The sequence below is a fragment of the Nesoenas mayeri genome (genome assembly GCF_963082525.1).
Source record: "Nesoenas mayeri genome assembly, chromosome: 16".
Lineage (NCBI taxonomy): Eukaryota > Metazoa > Chordata > Aves > Columbiformes > Columbidae > Nesoenas > Nesoenas mayeri.
In genome coordinates, this window is record NC_137562.1 from 11,657,459 (window position 1) to 11,683,381 (window position 25,923).

Genomic DNA, 25,923 nt, shown 5'->3' on the forward strand with positions numbered 1-25,923 from the left:
GGCTGAAATGCATGTTGCTTTTGGAGAGGAGTTCAAGCAGAGCCTGCCGTCTCCTTTGAAGAGTCTCTTCCCCATGTCCAAAAACCACCTTGATGATCCATACGGTGATTTTATGGCCTGGGGGCTTAGACTGTTGTGGTTGGTTCGATCACTTTTTGACAGAATAACTTTGGCATTGGTGAGAAATACCTTGAGGTTGCAGTGAAGCTGCCTCTGTCACCCTTAGCTCAAGGTACCACCACATGTCACAAGCTCACCGGTGACAGTGTGTCCAGGTCTGCTCAGGCATCGTCCGTCCTGGGAATCGCCCTCAGCTCCAAACAGCATCTGTCCAAGCTGCAGATAATAAATCACCAAGAGCGATTTGTTGTTGAACAGGATGATAAAACGCCTGTGTCTTTCCCCAGGCACGGGCTGACACACGCCTGTGGTCACCTCCTGCCTCTCAGGGTGGGATCTTTCTGATCCACCTCCCGGGATGGAGGTGCTGGATCTTTCTGGTTCACCTTCACAAAATGTTTTGCCAGGGCAGGGATGTGCTGCGTGTGGCTGGCAAAGGGCAAACAGCCTGATTCTTCTGAATCATCAGTTTTCCTGGAGGCTTCTCGGGAGCAGAACCCCGTCTGTGTCTGTCATATGATTGCCTGGAGCAGAGGCAAAGACCCAGGGGCTTGTTTCAGCTGTGCTGACCTGCAGCCCCCCAGCCCCTGCCAAATTCCTTGGAGCTGCTTATTAATGCACTGACAACTCTGCTCCAGAGTCACAGCACGCTGAGGCATAAGGCAGAGGGGTCTGACGGTGTGGCCTAAATATCCCTGTTTGCAAAAAAGTCTGACAAAACACAAGCCCTTGGCTTTATCTTTCCCATTTGGAAATAGCCACAGAGCAAATATACTTAAGGCATGAAGGGAGGGGGATTTATATTGACTTTAGAAAAAGCTGTTCTTCAAAAACAGGAAAAAAAGCTCATCCTCAAGCTGCGCAGACCGGCTGCTGGACCCAAAAGCCCTGTGCCGAGGCTTAAAGGCTGCCTGCTAATCTGTAGCAGTTCTGTGTGAGCAAGTCATGCAGTAAACTGCTCTCTGTTAATTTTTTAGTGCAGAATAAACAGGTCAAGAAATGATTAGCATGAGAATAAGTTGAGCTTAATCAGGAGAATCAGAAAAGATGAGAGGGAAGAAGCAAATTGGAGTTATCAGTTAACCATATGGAGTGGTTCTGCCTCCACGAGCTCATGTTCCCTCTCATTTTCCATCCCCTCTGAAGCTGCCTTTTGTTGCCCCCTTCCCTAATTTAAATGACGAGCTAAAATTGCTGGTATAAGCACAACTGAAGCCCTTGTTTCTCCTTCTCATTTTCTATCTGCAATGGCTGCAGGTTATAAGGTTCCTACCTGGTTCTTCCTGATGGTCCTTCCCATTCTGCGTGCAGAAAGGGAGCTGCTGATGTTAAGGTTGAAACGTGCAAAATCCGCTTTGTACAAGTACAAGCGCTTTGCTCAGGTGCAAAAGTTGTGGTGCGATCCCGGCAGACCCGGGGACTGAGCGGAGGCATCCGTGGGCAAGGGGAAGAGCAGCCCTCGGGACTGCTTGGAGTGGAGTTTGGTCAGTGGTCGGAGATCTATATTCTCAGATAGGCAGGACTTTGTCCACAAACTGGAATTTGAAATTTCAAAGGGGAAAACAAAAAAAAGAGCCTGAAGGGACCTTTGCATGTGTGGAGATGACTACACTGGTGACGTTCCCCTGGGACTTTTGTTCTTTGTCTTGCAACTCAGCTTCGTGCTTCCCCAACAGCTCGCTTGGCCAAACGGTGGTGGGCTGAGCAGGGGTCCTAACCATGCTTGGGGCTTTCCTGCTCTGGAGGGGTTTCAGAGCCGAATCCATCTCTGCTTCTCTTGCACACCAAGGAAAAGCTTCTCCAGCCCTGCAGAGGCCTTGGAGCTGCGAGTGACGAGGTAGGAGTGATCTGGAGTCAGGGCTGCAAGGGACAGCGGTGGCACCACTGATATAAGTTGAGGTTGGTCCTGCTGGCTGGACCTGCTGGTTGGTCCTGCTGGCACTGGCATTTCTGCAGGGGTTTTCTTCAGAGTACAGAGCTGTAAGAGGGGAAAGCAAAGAGCAGGAGAGCGCCAGGCAGCAAGTCTGCAGGTGATTCCAAACTGGGAGCTTTGGCTGATAGCCTGGAACCATAAACCGCACAGAGGGCATTGAGAAGAGGGGGCCAGGCTCCTCACAGGGTGCATGGTTGGAGGAGATCAATGGGCATAACAATTGGAGAGAGGTTCAGGCAGCATCTAAGGAGAAACTTATTCATCACGAGGACAATCAAGTGTCGGTTGCCCAGAGAAGTTGTGCAGTCTCTGTGCTTGGAGGTGTTGAGACCTGAGAAGATGAAGCACTGAGCAACTCAAGGTACTCTCACAGCTGGTCCTGCTTCCCATACGAGGTTAGAGTAGAGACCTCGAGGTGTCTTCTAACCTCAGTCATCCTTTGATCCTACAAAACCCTGTTCAACCCACTAGACATGAAGAGCTAGCAAGCACAGTAGCTGATGCCATCCTTACCATAAATGCTCTATTAAATAGTCTACTCCTGAAATCCTCCTTTACTGAGAAGCATGGATTTTATTTTCAGGGAAATCCCTTTTGCTTTGGTTTAATTTGCCTGTCAGGGATGTATAGATAAGGCAGAATTAGTGTCATGATGTGCCAGTGTGGGAAAGGATTTACTGCTCAACAGATAAAAATTAGTCGCTTAGCACAGGACACTTCAAGCCCCAGAGCTGTCTCCTTTGCAGCCATCTCCTAGTGTAGGAAACGATGGGTGGAGGGCACAGAAAACAGGGACAGGAGGAGAGAGGAGAGGGCCTGAAAGCTGAACTTCCTCTGAGCATCTGCTTTTGCCTATTAGTGGGGGTTTGCCAGCTTCGAGTTGTCTCTCTCTGGAATAAAAATGACAAAACATCTTCTGTAGGGCAGAATTGTTTGAATCAGCCCCACAACCAGCTGCTGATTTGAACATCTCCAACCTAAATGAGCTGCAGGGCTCCTGTTAGCTAGTACAGGCCATGACTACACTGGGAAGGTGTCTCAGAACCCACCATGCAGGGACATGGGAGGAAGACAAGGGCTCCCCAGGAAGAACATCCCTAGGCAGACATCCATCTCCTGCAGCAGATCCTACAGCCGATGCGTTTCCATCATGAGTGCATCTCCGGGGCAAAGGAAGCGCAGGGTGTCCTTGGCTGGTGTGGTCCTCAACCTCCACACCAAGATAAGAGATTTGGGAGGGGGCACTGGTGACAGATAAAGGACATCAGCAGTGAGAAAACTACAGTCAATGTGGCCCCAGGGCGGAAAGCGCCATTGACAGTTCCAGCCTCGTGAGGCACTTAATGCTCTCCAAACTTCCCTGTGCCTTATCTACCGCTCTCCCGCACACGCCGCCTCCCTGGTGTCTATTCCTGGCCCCCCTAATCCTTCCTGCTCAGGGACCAAACGGCCTTTGCCGCCTTCCTTGCTCAGCAGGTGATTTAAGCAAAAGGTTTGTTTTGCTGAGTAGAGCAAAACAGGCCATGCTTTTACGATATTTTACTAGACGCTGTGGAAAATCCTGCACATATTTGACCTAGTGTCTGTAGCATTTATCTAATCAAAGGGATCACTGTGGCCTGGCCAGGATTGGGATGGAGGTCCCAGGGATGAGGCCACAAAGGGGGCTCTGCTCTACCTTAGCATCCCCATCGCAGCGTGCCCATCATTACAACAATTTTTGGCTCAGAACAGCTCCTGCCAAAGGAAAGAGCCACCGGCATGTGAGTGCAGGGAGCTCTGGCCTCTCTCCGGAGCACTGACCTGATGACTGTTTTCCCTGTACCAGTCCCAAGTGAGAAGACACGGGGTTTCCCCTGTGGTCAGCTTCATTCCTGCAGACCTGTAGCCTTGGGGTGGTAGAGCTGGTTGGGAATGCTATGTAGGTAGTAGTCTTAGGGGACAAGGGCTGCTTGAACAATCCCTTGTGTTCCTAAAATGTGAATAGCAAATCATTACTAGCATCACTGCCCAAAGGCACGTGCTGTTGTGGAGCCAGAGACCTTGGTGTCATGTTGTGGCAGTGATGCCACCGTGGCCAGGGCGGCTGGGGGTGCCATTGGGGCTGGGGCTGCATTGGGGTGCCTGGGAAACACAAATGCAACCCAGCTGGGAACCCAAATCAGCAGCGCGTGGACTCATCACCCGCTGCTGCTTGCGAAATCACGGGGATGTTTCCAATGCAGAGCGAGCTGATAGTAAACCACTGATTTCTGGTTCTCCCACGTCATCCAGCCAATGTAATTCAGCGATCAATTAAATTCTCACTTGCTGATCTTGCAATTACACTGAAATGTCTTGGTCCTGGCTAAAGCAGAGGAGTGATATGCCCAGGGTCAGCTGGGGAGGGGAACAGCCGGGTTAGTAAGGAGGAGAGCACAGGCAGCTCTGCCACTCACCCCAGTCCCCCTGCTCAGCACCAGCAGGGTCAGACCCAAGGTCTGGGTGAGGTGGCAGAGACCTGACAGCACCTGTATCCCCAGAAGGAAAACTCCTGCTGCAGAGTAAAGCTCTGCTGTGCTCTAAAACACCTCATGAAAATTTTAAGTCATGTCAGTGAAAACCCAAGGTTGGGGGGTGGCTGGCACAGGGTGGCTCCAGTGGTGGGACAGGAGCAGCCCCAGTGATGCCTAGGACACTCATGCCACCCCCCAGCCCCGCTTGTTGTTTGGGCATGGCTGCAGAGCAGGATCTGTTTATATGGCATCCAGCCTCAGTAAAACTCAGTTTATAGGGAAGTAAAAGGAGTCATATGTTGTTACTTCGCATAGCAACGTGTAAATTGCCAGGCAGGTGCTGATCTTCTCTGATGGGGAGGGAGAAAAAGAAGGCGTGGAAGGGATGGAGGGAACAAGAGAAGGGAAAATCAGGGAGAGAAGGCAACCAGCGGTGTAGAGCGGAAGGCAAAGACAGAAGTGAAGAGCAACCTTGTTCTCCTGGCGGGGCTTTTTCGAAGTTTTCCAACCCAGGTACAATTAAGACCAACACCAGCAGCCCAGCATCAAGGTCAATAGCCCAGGAAGGAAGGTGTGCCCTCCTCGATGAGTGTCTGCTCCCGCAGTCCTGCCTGCGCCCCAGAGCCGGGATCGGCAAAGTGCCTCACGATTCAATAATAAACAGTCAACAAGAATCACTGCTGCTCCACCAAAAAAAAAAAAAGAGCTTAGCAGCGTTTGGCAGTGGGTGAGATGATTAAAGATTAACCCCCTGTCTCCTGCCTCCACCCCTCTGGGGAGTATAGGCCTTGAGGCTCAGCGAATCCTTTCAGAGAAATATTTGAAATAAAAGACAACAGATAGGGGACGCAGTGAAGGCAGAGGGAGGCAGAAGGGCCAATAGCCTCGGACAAGGGAATCGGTACAATCTGGCCCGTGTTTGCTGATGATAATGCGCCTTTCCAAAGCCCTAATAGACATGGAGATGGCAGATTATAGTGCAGCGTTAGACCCAGCGTACACCACTCTGGAGTTTGAGAACATGCAGGTGCTGGCTATGGGCAACGGTAAGTCCCCTCCGTCTTCTCCTCTCTGCTGTGGGATGAGCTGGGGCTGCAGGACGAGAAGTCCATGGGGCAGCAGCCAAAATGCCACCAGGAAGGGCTGGGGCATGGAATGGGTGTCAGCCAGGGGGTCCCAGCAGCTCACTGGGGGGTTTCAGCTTCCCCTGGGGAGAAATAGAGGTGGCGGAGCAATGCTGTGCTTGGCGCAGGCAGAATGGTGCCCTGCAGCCCGGACACCTCGGCAATGGGCACACATCAGGAGCTGAGGGCAATGAGAGGTCCCCACGGGACATTCAGCCCAGGGACCAGGGCTGGGGCTGAGCATGGGTGGGTCTCACCACCCCCAGACCCCAACCAAGAGAAAAGAGCAGCCAAAGTTTCTGAGCGACAAGCTGCTGATGGCTCACCGGGCAGACCGAGCCCACGGTTCCAGAGCAGAGCCAGTCCCATCCCAGCAGCGGCTGGAACCAGGTCTTCCCAGAGCAAAAAGCCATTTATTGCCTGGCAAGGGTGGAAATCACGGCAAGAAGTGACTCAAGCAATGTCCCGAGGCCCTTCCCCAGGGCAGTGCTGGGGTGCAGGGTGGGATCCCCTTCCCCGGGAAGTGCTGCAGGGCTGGGAGGCTCAGCCCCTGGGAAGAGGGGCAAGGAAACCTGGTGAGGATAGACAAGGGTTCCCATCCCCTCAGGAGGGTGGGATCACACTTAACCCACCAAGATTTGCAATCCTGGCCCACCTATTTGGGGATCAAGGAGTCTTGGTGATTAAATGCTCAGAGATAACAGGAGATTCTTCTCCAAGTCTCCCCTAAAGTCTCTCTAAATACGAGGTTAATGACTAAACGAAGCACGCTGCAGAAATGACCCCCTGAAGCCCTCTCCTGCCTGCTGTGTCACCCAGGCTGCCGGGGCACAGGCGGGCTCCCCCCTCGCAGCCTGTGCAGGTCTCCTCTGGGTCACAGCTCTGCCCCATCACAGAGGTGACACCGCAGTGCCGAAGTGACTCTGCTGTGCAATAATCCCCCGCCACCCAGGGCCTCAGCTCCTTCTCTGCTCCCTGGGGCTGCTCCCACCCGCCCAGGGGTCTCAGGGCTGAGAGCAGCCCCCCTAGGCTCCACCGATGCCTGTCTGGACCCGCTGGGACAAGCCCAGGTCTTGCCCCCGTGTCCCTCTCCCACCCATCACACAGAATCTCTTGCATGGGGGGCTGTGAGTCAGCCCCCCCAACATCCAGGCTCCACGGGGCAGAGGGACACGATAATTTTATATGATGAGATCAGGTGCAACATGAAATATGCCCTAGGGGTGGATGAGTCAGCTGGATCAGGCGACACCAACACCTTGGCTCCTCCTCTGCCCAAACCCAGACCAAGGGCTGCTTTGACACCCCAGCAGCTGCCCGCACAACCTCTGCCTGTTAAATCTCACCAGTAAAACCTCTGCCTCTTTTTCTGGCCGAGGACAGCAGGAGAGCTCAGTCTCTGCCCTGCCCAGCTCCAGTCCAGCTCAGCAGTGACCAAGATTGCTGCTGTCACAGACCACACGCATCCCGTGTTCCCAGACATGCTTGGGGCCCTCTTGAGGTGCTCCTGTCCTCCTAACACGAGTATCTAAGTGAGATCTCAAATTTTAAATAGGATTTCTTCTTCCTTCTATTTACCTGAATTCCAAATCAATCCCACTACACCCACTTCACTGCAGCAGCCAGAAGCCCACTTTGCTGGCACTACAAAATATACTTAATTGGAAAATTATCCACTGGGCAATAATTTCATTTCAGTTGGCTATTAGACAAAAGATGTTGTAATTGCTTCAATAATGATGCCAGTTTTCCTGTTCTGTGCTCACCTGAGAACAGCACGATATACTGCTAAAAAGGGATTTACCTGGGCTGCCACAGATACACAAATAATGCGATTACAAGCAGATCATCTCTTCCTCTCTTGTGCAAGTCCTGTGTTTAGCTGAAACTGGAGATCTGACTTCCCTTCTGGAATGACTTTCATGTAGCCAAGCCCTCAGGATGCATTTGGATGAAGGAGGTTTTTGGAGGCAAGCTGCTCGCAGGGATGAGAGGTGACTGGAGCGGGCTGGGGAGGAGCTCAGGGCTTTGGTAGTGGAGAGAGGAGCTTTGCAAGCACAGAAATGCAGCTGTGGGACAGGGTGTGCCAGGCAAGGACAGAGAGAAGCAGCGAACTGACTGGGGAGAGAAATATCAGAGAGGCACAAGGAACCGCAAAGACCCAAAGACAGGGAAAGGAAAGCTGCTGCCAGAGCCAGGGAGGGGGTTGGATTGAGGTTTCGCTGTGCCAGCTCACTGCCAGGGATCACAGGGTCCACTCCAGGTTACTCATGCCAAGGGATGGCATGAGGAAGCTGTGCAGCAACTGCTGCAATACTCCTTTCTCTGCAAAATAAATGCTAAAATTGTATCCCTGCCCCAGGCAGCCATGCCTCAGCCTCCCCCAGCACCCACACTCCAGCAACCAAAAGGAACCCTCTCAGGACCAGACCTTTTGTAGCACCCAGCTCCCTTTCTGCTGGGTGCCAAGTGGGAGCAGCTGTGGCCCTCCCGGGGTGAACATTAACTGCATCCCTGCCAAACCCAGAGACCAGGGGCCGGTAGGCTCAGGTATTAAAATCCCAGCAGGTTTCTATGACTTTGTAGATCCTGGGTATCATTTGCAACTGGGATTTCCACTGAGGCAGGGGAATGTGCCTGTGCTGATCCAGGAAAATGTGCATGGGAGGGGACAATTAGATCAGCTGAATTAAGGGCTGATCCCTTCAGCCTTGAGGTTTGTTTGGCTTGCTGCAGGGGTTTTAGTGTGGGGCTTGTATGGTTTCAAGACTTTCAGATGCCCTTTCCTACAGAGACTGCTGCAATTCCCCATCCTCCCAGAAAAGCCCTGTAGGTGCCAGTCCCCCCTGGTCTACAAGGACCATAAGACACATCAGTCTCAGCTGTGGAAGATAGCCAGCATACAGCCTCCTCCACGCTACAGCGTCACCCTTTCTTTCTGGATTAGCTTGATCGGTCCTTCCCTGCATGGATAGTGTTTGCCCACATGATTTTTTCAGCTGAAGTAATTGGAGTTTACCATGCACTTCAAGTCTTGTTCTCCTAAGAACCACTGCGCAGGCTGGAGCTCCACACCTGGCAGAGGCTCTCCAGCAAAGCGAGCTGGTCACCTTGTTTTTCTAAGTGTCTGCTTAGGGCTGTCCTGTGCTCTTTTGGTGAAATAACACAAACACTTCTCTAATAAATCAGCCTCTCACCCTGAGCTGAAATACTTCAGCTTTAACTCTGGGCCAACTTTTTCTCTGGCCACGCTACTGCAGCCCAAAGCGTCTGCAAATCCCTGAGGAATTTTGGCTCTGCCCTGTGACTCCTGCAAACGGGTTTCTGCTTAGTCTGAAGGCACTGCTGGAGTCAGGCCTTCAGAAAGAGCTGTCTCACCCTGGCACACCAGGGGCTTTTGCACACTCAAAATGCAATGACTTAAGACACCCAGAGCACCCACCAGCCCTTACACACCTCTCTGAGCTGCTCCTGTTGCTCAGCCTGGCTGCATCTGCCTGGTTCCTCTGAAAATCAAGTCTCTCACTGGAAACTGAGTTAGGAAATGCTGTCTGTCTGCCTCACTGTCTTCTTCCCGTGTCCTTCCCCAAGCAGACACATCTCCATCAGAAGCAGCCAACCTCAACACTTCCAACAGCATTGGGGTGAGCGCGCTGTGTGCCATCTGTGGGGACCGCGCCACAGGGAAGCATTACGGGGCTTCCAGCTGCGATGGCTGCAAAGGCTTCTTCAGGAGAAGTGTCCGCAAGAATCACATGTACTCCTGCAGGTAAGGACAGAGGGGACAGAGTCATGTGGATGAGATAAAACAGTCCCTGGCAGCTGAAAGGCAGAGCCCTGTAAGTGCAGTAGCATGGTCCTTCATCTTCATCCTTCCTGTATCCTCCACCACCTTCCCTTACCTCACCTTCCAGCTGGGAAGGGTCAGAGATCACTCTTGTTCTGGGATTGCCCTCCAGTGATCACCGGAGAAAGACCGTGGGAGGTCTTAGCCCATTCTTTAGGGGCCAAACACGTGTTCTTGCAAATGGATATGGCCAACCATGGATGTGGCCAGCGAGCACGGGGCTGCCGGGGGGAACCCCTGTTACAGGAGCTGAGCACCTTGAGAGCAGCGCAAACCCTGCTCCCGCCCTGGGGCACTTCAGTGGCCTCCTACCCCTTCTCCATCACAAAGTGCCTCTGCCATGTACCTAAAATGCTGTCACTACTTGTTACATGATTAAAAAACACACTTAAGGAGCAACAAGCTGGGCAAGTGTAGTGTGCACATCTTTGAGGATGAGGCACCCGTGTTGCTCCTGCAGCTCATGCACTGCAGCTTGTGTGGGTGGTGGCAGCCCACAGCTGTCCCACGTCACCGGTGGCTGGGACCTGCCTGCTCTCTGCTCTGAGCAACACACATGTAGAGAGTCTCAGAGGAGACCAAGGAATCCTCAGCTCAGAGTGTCTAAATCACTCTGGATTTATGAGTGAGTTGCTTCTAATGGCCTGGCAGCCACCAGGAGAGTGTGAACAACAACATGACTCTAAATCAGAGTGACAGAAAGAAACCCCAGGTTTATAAGAGCATGTGAGAGCACGTTGTTGCTGGTACCCCAGTGCTACGGAGGCTGGCTGCCCAGGGAGCCCCCTCCCCACAGCTCCAGTGGGAAAAGCCAAGGTGCCCAGTTCTTTGAAGAGTAGGGCTTTTATATTATAAATGCTATAGAAATGCTTAAAAAGCATATTTCAGACATCCATTCGGGGAAATCTTAGCTTGGGGCTTTAAAAAGTAGAGTAGAAACAAGGCTTTTCAAAAGCTACAGAACTGGGCATGGCTGGGAGCCCCTTCCCAGCTCCACGTGCCTTTGCCTTTAGTTTGCAAGCTCGATCAATAAGCAGTAAATTAGATCAAATATACAGATGAAATTCATGCTGCAAATGGTCACCAGGCTTGTCCTGCATGCAAAAGCCACACACACAGTATTTGCCCTGCCATGTGTGGCGGATTTGGTGGTATGAGTGTGGAGGGAAGGAGCTGGTTGCTTCCCAGCTCCTGTCTGAAGCACAGCTGGCTGCAGGGCTGTTTGCACACCAGAGATACTGCCCAGAGGTCAGAAGCAACCTGCCTGGATCCCCAAAACAGCCCTGGAGACATACAGGGACTTAAACCCACTTCTTAACTTTGCTAGCTCTAGAACAACCTTCTACTCCTTTTTTATTCAGAATAAATGCATTCTTCCTCCTTTCTAATTGGGATCTAACTTACAAAGGAGGTTACCAATGTGGCTCTGACCTTCCTGGCTCACACTTGTAACTTCTCTGGGGCTTGTTAATCCATTATGAGCATCCTGTGCCTAGTGATAAGACCAGCAGCCCGAACTGCTGCATGTGACTGCCAGCTCTGGCTCATCCCTATTGAACATCCAGAGGCAGAGCAGAGGGCTGAGATGTTCAGTGCAAAGAAGAAACCTCAGGTTAAAGTAAGCGTGGAAATGGCACGGGCTGGGGCTCCTTTTTAAGGCTGAGCCTCTGGGAACCTGCTCTGAGAGTAGCCTGGAGCCTAGCGCCCTGTCTTGTCCTGCCTTCAGGCTCAGTCTTGCTGCTCCTCACACCTCTCTTTCTTCCTAGGTTTAACAGGCAGTGTGTGGTAGACAAAGACAAAAGAAACCAGTGCCGATACTGCAGGCTTAAGAAGTGCTTCCGAGCAGGAATGAAGAAGGAAGGTGGGTGACTCTGTGGCTTCCCCGCGCTCCCCCCAGCAGCCGTCACGCTGCCTGCATCTGTGTGAAGAAACCCTCGCAGCCCAAGGCCAGTCCCTGGCATGTGCACACTCACCCCGTCGTCCCTCCGCAGCGCTCTCCTGGGCACAGATCCAGACCCCATCACAGAAGGGCTTAGGGAGGGTTCTGGCCTCTAGTCATGAGCCCTGCATGTGCCCAGCCTGCCCATTCCCACCTGTGCAAAGTCCTTGCAAGCAGCCATCGTCCCAACAGTTCAGGGCAAGGCATAGGGGCCCTGCCTGCTCCCAAATTCAATGTCAAGGCCCCTTCTCGAGGCACCTCTAAAATGCCAGCAAGGACAAGCCCATGATAGCGCTGCATGGCCATGCTTGTGTCTCAGAACTGCCCCTGCCTGCACACACTAGTCACACCCAGGGCTCTACAGCTCGCTCTCACTGACACACGTCACCTGTGCTCCCACATAGCTGGGGCATCCGAGCAATTTGGGAACGCTTCTCAACATCAGTGAGAAGAAGAAACTTCAAAGAAGGTCTGGAAATTTGTTAACACTTTGGGAAAACTGCTTCAAGTGCTGTTGCCCCAGAGTCACCGCTACACTGCTACAGCCACAGCTGGGTGGGTGAATCCAGCAAAGGTCCAACTGTCATTTTGCCCCTTTTTCTCATAATGTGCATACAGGTTCTGCTGACCTTCTGCAGAGAGGTTAGTTTTATCTGATACATCAGCCACAGCAGAAGGGACGCAGAGTAAGGTGGAGCATTTTGGCTATTTAACTCCACATGAAACAAGTCGATACCCACTCCCAGCATGTCACAGGCTCACCTCACCCATCCCCGGCCTCTCTGCAGCCCTGCCAGGTCCCCATGACTCAGACACGACAGGACAGGATTCACCCTCCTGCAGCCCTGCTTGGTTCTCAGGAGCACTCACAGTGGCAAGGAAACTGGGGCTGCTGGTGGTCCCGCTGGTGGTCCCAGTGCCGGTGGAAGGACAAACTGCCCAGACCAGCCCAGAGGAGCTGCCAGCACCTCACAGAGCTCACCCCACTCGTGGCTGCAAAGGGACAACCAGGAGGCATTTGGCCATGTTGTTCCATGTAGAGAAATTAAACCCTGTGCTCTCTCCATTTCACACTCCCTTAAAGAGAAACTTAGGAGAAAAGGGGTCCTTGAAGACAGGAGGGAAGTACCAGTGGTAGCCGGGCAGCTTGCCCAGGAACACTGGCCTGCACCTCTGGGCAGGAACATTTCTTCCGTGTTAAAGAAAATGAGGTATTGCTTGGCTAGACTTTTCCTGAAGAACATAGGAATCCCCTTCTCCCTGTGGTGCCCACTCATCCTATACCCGAAGCTTTGCTGCTGTCTGTTAATATTCAATAGAAGTTACATTAGGTGCATGACCAGCTAATACTGAGCAAACATTTGGAAAACATCATGGCGTGACTGAACTCGGGGGCCTGCTACTGATAACAAGCAGCATAACCTTGAGAGCTCCTATTTACAGCCGCTGACTGCAGGGCTTTTCATCTGGCCCAGCCTCATTATTGCTTTTTATCAGGTGGATTTATACATTGAGAACGTATCAATCCAGAGAGCCACCAGCGTAAGGCAGGGACTGTTCTGTCTCCTCTGCCATCGATCAATACCTTATTTGAGCAGATGGCTTTGGCATGGCCGTGGTGAGTGGCGGCCAGCTCACAGCCTTGTAGCAGAGAGGCAAATCCCTCGCCTCAGCACGACGGCTTCTGCTCTGGCTGCTGACACCTCCAGACTCAAAGCCCAGGTCCTCAGGACTAGCCCAAGCAGGGAAGCACGCTGAGGTCAAACCCGTCCTGGGACCGTCTTTACAATAAGGGATGAAAGAACTTTGTTGCTCTGGATAGAGCAGCAGGAGCTGTTCTGCACTTCTTTCCTTAGTGTAACTTAGACAAAGGTTTTCCAACTGCACCTACCCAGTGCAAGAGCTTCCCAAACGGAGCTCACAGAGGTCATGCGGACAGACAAAGCAGCCACGCAGATGCTCGACTCCTCTATTTCACACATAAGCTCTGGGCTGCATGCATGAACATAGCCACCGTTTCAGAACCCATATCTTGAAATTCAAACACTTAAGAGCCAGACCCTTTGAAAGGCAACTTTCCCATTGAACCCCACAGGCTCTGAACTAAGTGTGTGGGCTCTGAAATGACCCTGTCCCAGGAAAGCCTAACAAAGTGAATGTGAAACCAGAACCACCAGCCGTAGCCGGCTCTCACAGGCATCCCGTCACAACCCAGACACCGCTGCACCTCGGCCCTGCCAGGCAGGGGAGCTGCGAAACTGCAGCTATGGATGTGCTCCCGAGCACTGCGAAGGGGAACACCAAAAGTCAGCGCTAGCTTTTGGTGTTCATCACCATGAATGACCTGCAGCTCAGCCAAAATACTCTCTTGCAGCTGTACAAAATGAACGGGACCGAATCAGCACCCGGAGATCAAGTTATGAAGACAGCAGCTTGCCCTCCATCAATGTTTTGCTGCAGGCAGAAGTCCTAGCACAACAGGTAACCTTTCTTCTTTGGCAAATACTAAAGCATCAGGCACTACCTGGTCAGTAGAGCCAGTTTGTATTTTGTCTTTGAATTACCACCTCTTTTCTAAGTAACCTATCTGCCAACTCAACACTGGTTTTTCAAAGGCATTTGTACCTGAAACCATTCCTGTAATGCTCCTTGGTCCAGAACTCAGTTGTAATAATATGCAACAATCTGTTCTGCTTTGATGGGACACATGAAAGCTGGAGAGTTATAAAAAAATAGGGTAGAATAACTGAAACCCCAGGACCTGCAACCACCTAATCCAGCTGAGGGTTTGGCCTCCCATGAGCCTCCCTTCCCCATTAGCTGTTAGGAACTTTGGATTCTGGCTTCTCGCACAGTTTCACAAGAAGTGAGTCATTATTTTCAGGGTTTGCTTGAAATTCCCCATTCTCACAAGCAGAAGAGGGATATGAGTTGCCAGCCCATGTTCTTCCTTGCTTCACAGAACACATTACCCTAAAGACTGTCAAGGGAGATGCTCCAGGACAGGACAGGACATGCCCTGGGCTCCAGGCTTGGGCTCAGGCTGCAAGGTCCACTTCCCTGGGGAGGGGACATGCCAGAAGGGCTACAGGCCAATCCTGTACACAAGCAGCACATCCAATCTCATCCCACATCTCACCTCATCCTACGCAGGCCCTAATATATTTATAGACCCTATAAAAATAATATCAGTGCTGCTCCCAGAGGTGTGAGATAAAGAGGTCTCAAGTCACCAGATCGACAAGGGAAGGACATTTCCGGGACTCTGAGTCCTGCGCTGGGACCATATGTAAGTCTGGAGCAGGGTGTGCTGGTAAAAACTAAAACCATCGACAAAGCCAGGGGAGCTCCTGCTCTCCCACAGAGCACAGAGGGATTCATTAAACAAGGCAGGCTCCAGTGTGGTAATTGGTAACTTTTATGTGCTTGGCTAATTAGAACAAGATACTGCTCAGGAGCTGCTTTCTCCAAGATCTCAGGTCACTCACTCAGAGGTCTTTATTTATTTGCTAAGCCTTCCGGGCTCTCTGATTAGGGTAATACATGGTGAGATTTTTACAATCTTATTTATTCAATAATAGCTCAAGAGCTGGAAAGCTTCCAGGTAATGCAACCTGGAAAAAAAACAACATGCAGGTGACATTTGAACTCCATTTCCTTGGGGAGGCTGGCGGAGTTCAAGCTGAAAATGCTGGCAGGAACAGGGAAGGAAGAGCTGATACTGTCCAAGAGCAGCGAGGGCAGGCGGAGGGCAGCAACGGGCTTGAGTTAATTGCTCACAGAAGCACGAGGATAAAGTAGTGACTAAGGGCAAATTTTTCGATGAGCTGGGTGAGCAGCTATGCGTGAGAACAGGGCAGGAGCTGGGTGCCTGCTTTGCAGGAGATGTTCTTTCCAGCTCTGTGTGACCTGCAGATTTGTCAGGGTTGTCCTTTGCAAAGGAAATGGTCCCTTCTTGTGCTCGTGCTGCCTCAGACAGGAGAAGCAGAGCCTCTGAAGCAGGGTGACAGGGGAGCAATTCTCTGCCCTTCGGTGGGACCAAGTAGCTTGTGCAGCAGCACTGAGTGGACATGTCCTTGTTACTGATGAGGCTGGCTGCTCCACAAGCCCCTCTGTTCCCTCCTGGATCTTGACTGGGCATATTTGTTCAGTGGAAGGAAGACCTAGGCTTTAGAAACGTTTGTTCTGTTCTTTCCAGTCTATTCAAGTCAGGAGTTTACCAAGATGATCGACACTCTCAGCTCTGAAGCATTTCATGTTCACAGGTCCCCAGGTTGATCTCAATTTAAATGAGTTGTGTGGGCCACATATCCTGGGGGACGGGTGTGCAGGAGAAAAGAGTAATTATTGATGCTGGAGTCTGCACCAGCACAACCCATGGGCTGGGGATTTCCCTGTCTGTGTTTCCTCCATGGCACTGAAAGCTGAAGGACCCTGTTTCACCTTCCAGATATCATCCCCAGTTCCTGTGCTAAATGGAGACATTCGAGGAAAGAAGATCGCCAACATCTCCGACGTGTGTGAATCCATGAAGCAGCAGCTGCTGGTGCTGGTGGAGTGGGCCAAGTACATCCCTGCCTTCTGTGAGCTGCCCTTGGATGACCAGGCGAGTCCCCCCACAGCCACCCCAACTCGCTCAGCCCCAGTGAAGGCAGCGGGGAGCAGAACGAGATCCAGACAGCTGAGACCTTCAAAGCAAATGTGCATTGTTCACTCTGTTATCCTGGCCGCTGAGACTGATTGGGAACGGCATCCATACAATGCCAGCACAGGCCATTTGTATGTGCAGCTAATCAGTCGATGAGCACAGTCGTGATAACGCTGAGCTGAAATTAGGTACATAATCAGGTGTGCATTCTGCATGGGTCTCTCAGTCAATTATTTGTTAATTATAGTTTGTGCAGCACTTTGAAAACCTGAAGTGCTATCGAAATACTTGGGGTAATCAGACTTAGTAGAACAGATTTCTAGCCTAAGGTCTGCTCAAGGCTTAAAACAAAATCTGCCTGTCTCTCTTTCTTTCTGCTTCTTGCCTAGGGACATGTTTGTTTCCATCCTCCTGGTGTGGAATTACTGAAACTAAACACTAGTTTGCTCCCAAGGCAACAAGAAAATCTCTCTTCAGAGTTAAAAATCAGAAATATATTTGCATTGAACACAAATGACTAAAATGACATTTGCTGATTCCATAACCAGGATAAGCATAGTGAGTTTGAAATCCTCTGTAAAACTATACTGCAGGATCTCGGGCAGCCGCAAAGACATACAAGGAGATGTCTCCTGTGTAAGTCTAGATTTCAGAGGTCTGCAGCAGATGTTGCAGGACATGATGTGTGCCCAGCCTTGAATAGCACATGTGCATGGTGGGGAGCACCCAGTGGGAAGGGACAGCACTTCTGGCAGTGGCCAGCATGGTCCTGTCACAGAGAGGAATGTATTTCCAACCTGCCCAGCGTACAGTCACAAAACCAGTATGTGTTCTCTGCAGCCAGGATCAGTCTCCAGCCCTATTGATCTAGACATAATTTTTACATCATGAAGAAAAATGATATCCAGCAGATGAGAGTGTGCAGCTGATCTACCGCCCTAAATCCTAAATTCGAGCTCTTTGATAATCACCCAGCAGCACAGAGCCCTGGGAAATTCAGTGCTGTTAACACAGGAGCATGTTACCTTCTTTTCTATTGTGTGCAAGTGCTATGTTTTTTAAAATAGTAAGAAATCTGTTAAACTCCTATGGCAAATACAAGTCAAAAATGATGAAAACCAAAAGGGACTCCGGTGGCAAATGACATTTACACAGCAAACATGGTGCAGCCCAGTGGAGGCTCGGGGCAGCTCTGCATAACCCGCTGCATCCTTGTGTCATCTGGAACAGAGGCAGTAAACCTGGGTAATAACTCTGTAAACTACAGCTCATTTTACAATTGTGGGGCCACAACATTTCTCAAAGAAGAAAACGAAGCCTAGAGATGCTGTTGTTTGAACCTGCCTTCCCGCGGGGGAGAGGCTGCTCTCAGCACGCTCCGCAGGCTCGTCTCGACGAAACGGATCTTCTGTTCTACCCAGCAATCCCCAAACTGTCCCAAAGTGCTTGAGAGGAAAGACTGTGCTGCATTAATACTAATCAATTCAGGACAGCCGTGTTGTCGAAGGACGGTGTGAGAACAGAGGCAGCAGATACTCAGAGGAGTGCAGGAGGAAGGACAGAAATGCCAACAAAACCATGTTCAAGGCAGCTGCCCAAGGGGCATGAGAGCCAGTCAAGACGTGTCTAGTGGGAACATTTAACGTTAGGAAGTGCTGTTACATTGCCATTAAAACGTTGCCTGAGAATGAATCATCTCTGCCAACATTTTTATAGGAAAGGTCATATCTAACCCTTCATTCTTCTCCTTCACCAAAATGTCAAAGTACCAGGTTTGGTGAGGCAAAGCCACTTCATTTCAAACTTAAAGATCTACTTTGTTGTGTTACAACTTTTATATTTATCCTAGTTCAGAATGGAATGATGTATATCTCAAGTTGATCACTGCAAGAACAAATATCAAATGAGATGGCTTTGTGTTGCTGAAGTAATTTACTTTAACCCTGCTCAAACAACCAAATTTTACAGAAACAAAAATGGTTGTACCAAAATGAGCTTTCCTGAATTTGCATCAGGCAGGAAATGTCTATGTGAAGGCTTTGCTCCCCCTTGGGACCCACAGTTTTTCCATCCTTCTCAAAGTTCCATCAGACAGGAAAGCTCAGTTTGTGCAGCTCTGGTAACAAGCAGCTCAGCTGATGCATCTGCCCATGTTTGCAGAGCGACAGAGAGAGGCTGGATTTTGGCATACAGATAAAGGTTCCCCAGCATCCTGTGTGTGTAGGTTTTTTGCAAGGACCTCCGCTCTGCTTATTTTGCATAACTCTTTTTCATCCTCTGCAAAAAAATAACCCCTCTCTCAGACATCAGCATCTTTTCTAACCAGAGCTCTCTTGTTCAGGTGACACTCTCCTGGTATTTCTGGTAGGGTAGGACCTCTCTTGGCTTTGTCAAGTGCTGAGGGACAGCACACTGGAAAAGAAGACCATTCCCATCAGGCCACACTTTTCAGAATCTCTCCATTAATGTTTAATGATTGTTTTCTCCAGCAGAGGCTCCTGGCTGGACATTAAGAAGCCTCTGTGTCAGGCTGTCCAATTGTTAACTCTGTTTCTGCCCAAATCTCTGAAATTTTTAACCGAAGGAGGCCAAAAGACTCAGAACATTCTCAGGGCCCACTGGAGGGTGTAAAATGAAACACTTCAATCATTAACATCAGGGCAGAAAAACATCCTTTTGGCTTCCCCGGCCCACGTGCTCACAGCCCAGGGGGGCCAGGAACCACCCACGGCGGTGGATCGTACTCCTCCAGCTTCCCAGGCTGGGGCACGGTCCCTGCGCCTGCACTTGGAAGGAGTTGCCTTGTCTGCAAACAGCCCACTGCTGAGGTCCTGGGACAGTCTAGTGTAGTCCTGCTCATGACAAATGCCATGAATATGAGATGTTTCAGGTGTTACTATCTACTGGTTCTGCTGGATTTATTGCCCTTTACACACAGGAACAAACCATTTTTCGACCTCTTTCTCCGGCTGTGACTGGGGAGGGGCTCTCACTCCCAACCCTTGAGTGCAGTATAGGAATGATGGGCTTTCCCTCTTGCTTACGTGAAATCACAGCCTTGTCTCTGCATCACCCAAATAACTTTTCCCTGCCCTTGCAGGTAGCACTGCTGCGAGCACACGCAGGGGAACATCTGCTATTGGGAGCTGCCAAGAGGTCCATGGTGTTCAAGGATGTCTTGCTGCTAGGTAAGACTGTCCTTCTGCTCCTGGCCTATCTGCTTCTGCGAGGCTTCCCTGCTGGGATGAAGGAGAAGGGTGGTTCAGTGTTTGTGGGGATAATTTTCCCAGGAGGGTGGCTTGATCTCTTCTGTATTTTAGCGAGACTAGCAAAACCTTTGGGTGCAAATAGGCCTGGCTGACATCCGCATCAAGGCCACAACATGTGGCAAAGCTGGGGGACTATGAACATTCACAGTGCCCTCCAGTTTGTGTGAGCAGGCTGTGGTGTGACTGAGGAAAAGGCTCTCGCTCCTTGCTCAGCCTGTCCTCACTTGAGTGAGTCCTGAGTAAGAAGAGGCTGCTGTGGCAACACAGATCAGCATTTCTGGTGGGCTGAGCCCGGGAAGGGGCAGAAGGAGGATCTTATTAGGTCTTCCACCTTCAAGATCATCTCATTGTTGGTTACCTGGGTTTTGAACTCCTTGGCACCCTTGAGAAGTCTTGGGCAATGACAAGGTGACGGTCTCTGTGCTGCTTCTCCAAAGGAAATGACCACATCATCCCACGGAACTGCCCTGAACTGGTGGAGGTGAATCGCGTGGCCATCCGCATCCTGGACGAGCTGGTCCTCCCCTTCCAGGAGCTGCAGATAGATGATCATGAATATGCCTGCTTGAAAGCCATTATCTTCTTTGACCCAGGTATGCTCCAGCCTGCTGTGGGTTACCATCAGAGGGGACTAGTCTGGGTTATGCTGACTAATATTGGCCCCGAGGTGTGGAAATGCCCCTTGTCTCTTCTCTGGGACAAACTGTTCTTAGAGGGAGGGGAGAAGTCAGTCTACACAGAGCAAAAAATATCCATTACAGCAGAAAATAGATAATCAGACCCAGCTCATCCCAGCCTGCATCTGGACTTCATGCCATTACTGAAGGGTAGTTCCTAGGGAAGCAGCCTGGACAGTTTGCTCTGTGCGTTGTTTCAGATGCCAAAGGACTGAGCGACCCCTCCAAGATCAAGCGGATGCGGTACCAGGTGCAGGTCAGCCTGGAGGACTACATCAACGACCGGCAGTACGACTCGCGGGGCCGCTTCGGGGAGCTGCTGCTGCTGCTGCCCGTGCTTCAGAGCATCACCTGGCAGATGATAGAGCAGATTCAGTTTGTGAAGCTCTTTGGCATGGCTAAGATAGACAACCTGCTGCAGGAGATGCTGTTGGGAGGTGAGTACCTGAGGGTCCTATTCTCTGATCACCTTGACAACCTCCATAACCATCACTTCCTACCTGAAAAAGGTGGAGACAGACTGTATGCAAGTCAGCCCTTGATGCACACAAAATCATCTCCCCCATCACCGGCAGTAATAACAAAGGGTCCTCCATTTCTGCTCACCTAGAGAGATGCATTAGCTGTGCATCTAGTGACAGAGGTGTCCCCAGCCCTCTGCATGCAGACAAGCTTTACTGTGCAACCCCCAAACTCCCCCCAGCCGGCCATCTCACTAATCTTGCTCTGTGTCAGAAGGAAGTCATCAAAACAAAAAGGTCTGAAAGCTCAGGTTGAAAGAGTGATCCAGATATTTTACTGGGAGCATCTAATGGGACAAAACAAAATGAAATATTTCCACTGTGCTATTCTTTATGTGGAGGTGTGACTCAGGAATACAATCCCGTGTAAGACGAAATGCAGGGGTTAGTGAGCCCAAGGCATCCACGGAGGACGACGGGAAGGGTGTGCTCCAATCACACATGCACAAGCTGATCATGCACAAAGCCTTGGACAATTTGGTGCAGCGGGTCTGCCCATCGGAACTATCTCCTTCTGCCATCGTGGCAACTAATGTCATATGTTTTTAGGCTCATCAAGTGAAACGCCGCATGCTCACCACCCCCTGCACCCTCATCTGATCCAGGAGAACCTGGGAACAAACGTCATTGTGGCCAACACAATGCCTCCTCAGATGCACAATGGGCAGATGTGTGAGTATTGCCAGACATGAAGCTCCCAGGAGAAACCCAGAGCTTTCTATCATGCCTGTGGAGGGAGTTTCTAGCTTGCAAGGAAATTTCTATCCAAGGCAGAGTATCTGATAATGAGTGTGTGAGAAATTCCTATGCAGAAAGAAGTAAAAGACAAACAGAGAGGTGGGTTGGGTTAGATTAGATTAGGCTAGATTAACTGATTCAACAAGATGTTCCCTGGCAGACTGTAGCTTTTATACAGCACTTAAACATGGGGATGGATGATTCCATCCAGCGTCTGCTGAAATCAGCGGAAAGGCTCCACTTCCCTTGAATGGTTCAGGCACACCTCACTTTGCCCTCTGCAAAAACACAGGACAATCTGCTCCACCACCCCCACCACGTGGGACCATCCCTTGGGAATTCAGGCTGAAATGACCTCAGCTGACCAAAAAAGTGACCAGTATAGATCAAATTGCCAGTAGCTCCCCTCATTTGGTGTTTGTTATTGTGGTTCTTCAGGGCATCTAACTGTGCTGTGTGTCTGGGCTGCCTTGCAGCAAACACAAAAGCTACAGAGCCTTTGCTTTGCTTAGACCTGAACCTGGCACAACTGAGGGCAGATCCCAGTGCTGTCAAGTCTTCTAATTTTATTTCTCTTTCTGTAGCTACTCCAGAAACTCCACAGCCATCTCCACCCGCAGGCTCAGGGCCAGAGCAATATAAGCTGCTGCCTGGAGCCATTGCCACTGTGGCCAAACAGCCCACCTCCATCCCACAACCTGCCATCACGAAACAGGAGGTCATCTAGCAATCTGCAGACCCGCTGGCCTCGGGTAGAAGACCGTGTGCAAGGAAAGCCCGAATTAACTCTGTCACTGTGAAAAGAGAAGCCATCCAGAGGTCCTCGGGTGCAAACACACGGACTTGCCTATTGGACTAGTCCAGCACCACCAAAAGCTGTCTTCTTGCGGCCACAGGCAGCACGTGCCACGGACAGCCCCAAGTCCCAGAACTAAGGTTGAAGCCTTACTAAAACCCTCTGTCCTTGTAAGAAGGGCCAGATTTCAGCCTCCCACTGTGGGGAGGCTGCAGTGACTGGCTGGGGACAGTGCTGTTCCCCATTGCCACCCTTCAGTGTTGGTTCAGCACACACCAGACCCTGCGAACAAGCAATTCTCTGTGCTGTGGGAATGGAGGGCTTCCCCCCAGCCATGCCAGCTCCTCAGATAGTCCCCAGTCCAGCCAGACTTGAAGGAGATGGAAGCTCCCCCAGGAGCATCACAGCAGGTAAAGAACGCTGGTTTTGCCCAGGCAGCACTGGCAGAACCACTCCTCAGCCTTGGCTAGTCCCAGGTTTTGCATGGTGTGACCTTCCAGCAAACTAACCCCCCAAGCCAGGTCTAACAAATCTTTTCAGCTGATACTGGGGCAAAGTCTGGCCCGCCAGGATTCTCCACTATTTGCGGGCTTTTGTTATTTCTGTGCCATGACCACCCTCCCACCACAAGGCTCACAGAAGCAACCACTGCCAAATCCTTCCCTTACACCACATACTGCCTCCTCGCTGCTTGGACTGAGAAGCTGGGGAAACACAGGACGCAGGAGATTTTGGCTAATGGAACAGGGCCACTCCTGTACAGGCTGGTGGTGGGCAGCACTGCCAAAAGTATCACTGGCTACACTACTGCTTCTCAGCAGTGAGAAGATCACTGGGTGCCTGTTTGGAAGGAAGAGCGGGGGAAGGACGTAAGAGTGGGAGGGACCTGTGAGGGTGAGAAGAGCCTGAACCTTACAGGTTGGATCAAGGTCTTGGGCTGCCCAAGTGCTGGGAGCATCCTGAGCCAGGATCTCAGTTCAGACCCAGCTTTAATGCTAAGATATGCCACATAATCTGCTTGTCCAGACCAGTGCCACTCCTTCAGATTAGAGTGGCTGATAACAGATTTATAGGTCTTCATAACACAATAAGAATTCATTATGGCTCCTTCAGACCTCAGAGGGTTTGAGGGCAGCAACCTCAAAAACACAATGCTTCAAGTCCTGCAGAGAAGAACGGCAGAGGTCAAGGACAGACCCTGTCTTGCCCAAGCCCCTTGGGTCTGCCCCAGCCTTGGCTCTGCGCCCTCCTCGCCACAGTCCCCATTTCCCTGCGCCTCCCTGTGCCGAAACCCCACAGGTCTGACCTTTGCTTTACAGCTGGAAGCAGGAAAGGAGCCGTCCCGCGCCCGGCACTCACCTCCCCGGGTGCTGGCAGGGCTGGGGCTCGCAGAGCCCTGCACGGCGTCAGGCCCGAGTCAGTTTTGGCATCACAAGGCAACAGCAGCTCTAACTAACCACGGGCCATGTGGGGTGCTGGCGGAACTGGTGAAGCTGGTGGAAGCACAGCTGCCGGGAGGTCCCTGGTGGGGACAAATCTGAGCCAGAGGAGCTGCAGGTCTATCCCTTGGTTGCCAATGCAAAAATAAAACACCTCGCCTTGCGTTGATGGTGTCGGAAGTGTTGTATTGTCTCTCAACGCTGGTGGCATCATACTGAGTAATTTATTGCAATGATGAATCCAATCATTTTCTGTAAACTATTTTGTAAATCACATTGATTATTTATAATTGGGAGATTAAATGCAAAAAAACCCATAATAACCAGGCTGTCTTTTCCACCTGCAGCACCTTTTTTTCCTGTACATAGACATACTCTGTGGGGAATCCTTTTTGGTCCATTTGCACCAAGCATTCCTTGATACTGTACATCAGTTTTTGCTGGTTACTGCCTTCCAATGGAAACAGAGGAATATTTCTTCACTAGAGTTTGTATTCATTAAAAAGAAAAGAAATAAATGCAAAAATATTTTCTAACTTTTCCCAGACAGATGGATTTCTTTCTTCTGGGAGGATTTATTTTAGATCAAGGGGCTCACCTCCCTGTTGGTCTGAGCACAAAGCATATGCGTATCGAGGAAAAAGGCCAAACAAGCGTTCGATGCTGTCGCCAGCTGTCACTATTTCCTGGTGACCCTCATGTAAGCTGGTGCCTGTCCTGAAGCCATGTGTGCTGGAACCATAAGACTGAATGACAATCCCAATTTTCATTAAAAGAAAAACCAACATGAAGAATAAATATTTGTTTTCATGATTCCAGGGAGCCTAAAGACTTGTAGTAACCGTGCTCTGAAAGCCAAGCAAAGGAAGCCAAAATATGTTATTAGCATTTCGAATATGTTCATTTTTAAGTCCCTCTTGTATTTCAAAGGTAGTTTCTGAGCACTTTGGGGTGACGATTCTCCTTTGGTTCACACACAGCCAACCTACTGCTTGCAGCAGGGGCAACCAAAGGCAGCCTGAGCCTACGGGGCACAATAAGATGATAAAGTGAAAGTCAATTTGTCACTGGTTGTAAAGGTGAAGAAATACACTGACAATTAGAGAAGAGTCTTAATGACCTGCAGTTCTGATCACAGGAGCCTGCCCTCAGCTGTGGCATGTCCAGCAAGATAACGGGAAGAGCGGAGAGAGGTCTAGATGGCTGTAAAGATTAGGTACCTGGGGAGGAACAACATTCAGCACTTTCCACTTCGATCCGCAGCAGATGCCCCTCACGTTCCCCCATCTCCCACCTTCAATGTGAAATGAGCCGGGCAGTCTCATCCCAGCTATGAGGCTTAAGAAGCAGCCTGATTTCCAACCCTGCTACTCGCACTGTGACCCTCCTTGCACATTCAGTGGCTTTCCAGTGACAGTCATGCTGGTGAAAACTGTCAGCAGGTGTGAGGTGCAGGGATGAGATCCTGAGCTGCGTGTGAGGATCATGTGGAGCCGGCACTTAGAGCTCCACTCTGGCTGAGGACCCGGGATAATGGGACAGAGCTCAGGCGGTGTGTCCTCAATTTGCACCCATGACCATCCAGAGTGCCGATGCCATCATTGAATGTCTGAACAGGTCAGCAAAGGCAGTTGGAGCACATATCCTATCCCAGCACATACAGAGCAACTGAGGGGTTAGTCCAGTCAAGAGAAGGAACAGAAGTTAGTTCCTTCTCTTTAATGTGGAGTAAAACCCAGGACTCCTCTACCTGCCACAAGAGCCCGGTGACCCACAGTTGGTTTACGGGGGTATATGCCCGCCCTAAAAACTCCATATATGCAATATCAAATCTTTGAAGCAATAAATTCTCCTGGATTCCTTCCCATGAACTGCTCTATCAAGGTTGCCCTTTACCTGGTTAATCTTAAATCACTGCAGTCCCTACAAGAGGTTTCCTATTGCTAGATTCAGCTCACTTGGTAAAAAACCCACAAACTGCCCCAGAGACAACCCTGTCCTCGAGTGTCGTCCTCGGCCCCAACTCTCACCTCTGCTGTCACTTGAGCCTGGAATCACCCTGAGACATGGGTTTTGCCGCTCCTGGGCTGTGTTTTACCCTGCTGGGCTTCATGGAGCCCACAGGCAATGTCCCACGTCACAGGAGATGGCTGCCCTAAGGACAGCTTGTATTGGCCTTTAAGACACAACTTCCTTATGTTGTTTTTGGACAGAAGAGGTTTCTACTGTCCTCTTCTGTGCTTGCAACCTAGACTAAGGATGATTTCCTGGAGAGCAGTATCTCCAGCTGCAAGATCTCTTCACAATGTCCAAGCAAAGATCTGTGAAAGTGGTATTTTTAGGTCTCCTGGCCACTATGAAATGCATTCTTTTCACA

At 50.7% G+C, this 25,923-nt stretch overlaps 1 protein-coding gene across 3 annotated transcripts in view; it reads left to right on the top strand.

Moving 5' to 3' along the window:
• Nucleotides 1-22,038, top strand: part of HNF4A (hepatocyte nuclear factor 4 alpha) — a gene marked incomplete at both ends in the record, with an annotated part of 33,091 nt that extends 11,053 nt beyond the window's left edge. Inside the window, 10 exons of one of the 3 annotated variants that reach the window (XM_080354500.1) lie at nucleotides 5,474-5,594; nucleotides 9,267-9,441; nucleotides 11,286-11,380; nucleotides 13,833-13,939; nucleotides 15,909-16,064; nucleotides 19,207-19,294; nucleotides 19,813-19,968; nucleotides 20,253-20,489; nucleotides 21,123-21,245; nucleotides 21,896-22,038. In XM_080354500.1, coding sequence (XP_080210626.1) covers nucleotides 5,474-5,594; nucleotides 9,267-9,441; nucleotides 11,286-11,380; nucleotides 13,833-13,939; nucleotides 15,909-16,064; nucleotides 19,207-19,294; nucleotides 19,813-19,968; nucleotides 20,253-20,489; nucleotides 21,123-21,245; nucleotides 21,896-22,038 — 1,401 coding nt within the window. Of the gene's footprint in view, nucleotides 1-5,473; nucleotides 5,595-9,263; nucleotides 9,442-11,285; nucleotides 11,381-13,832; nucleotides 13,940-15,908; nucleotides 16,065-19,206; nucleotides 19,295-19,812; nucleotides 19,969-20,252; nucleotides 20,490-21,122; nucleotides 21,246-21,895 lie in introns of those variants that run through there. The other 2 variants (XM_080354501.1, XM_080354502.1) reach the window with 2 other exon arrangements.
• Nucleotides 22,039-25,923: the final 3,885 nt, after the last annotated feature.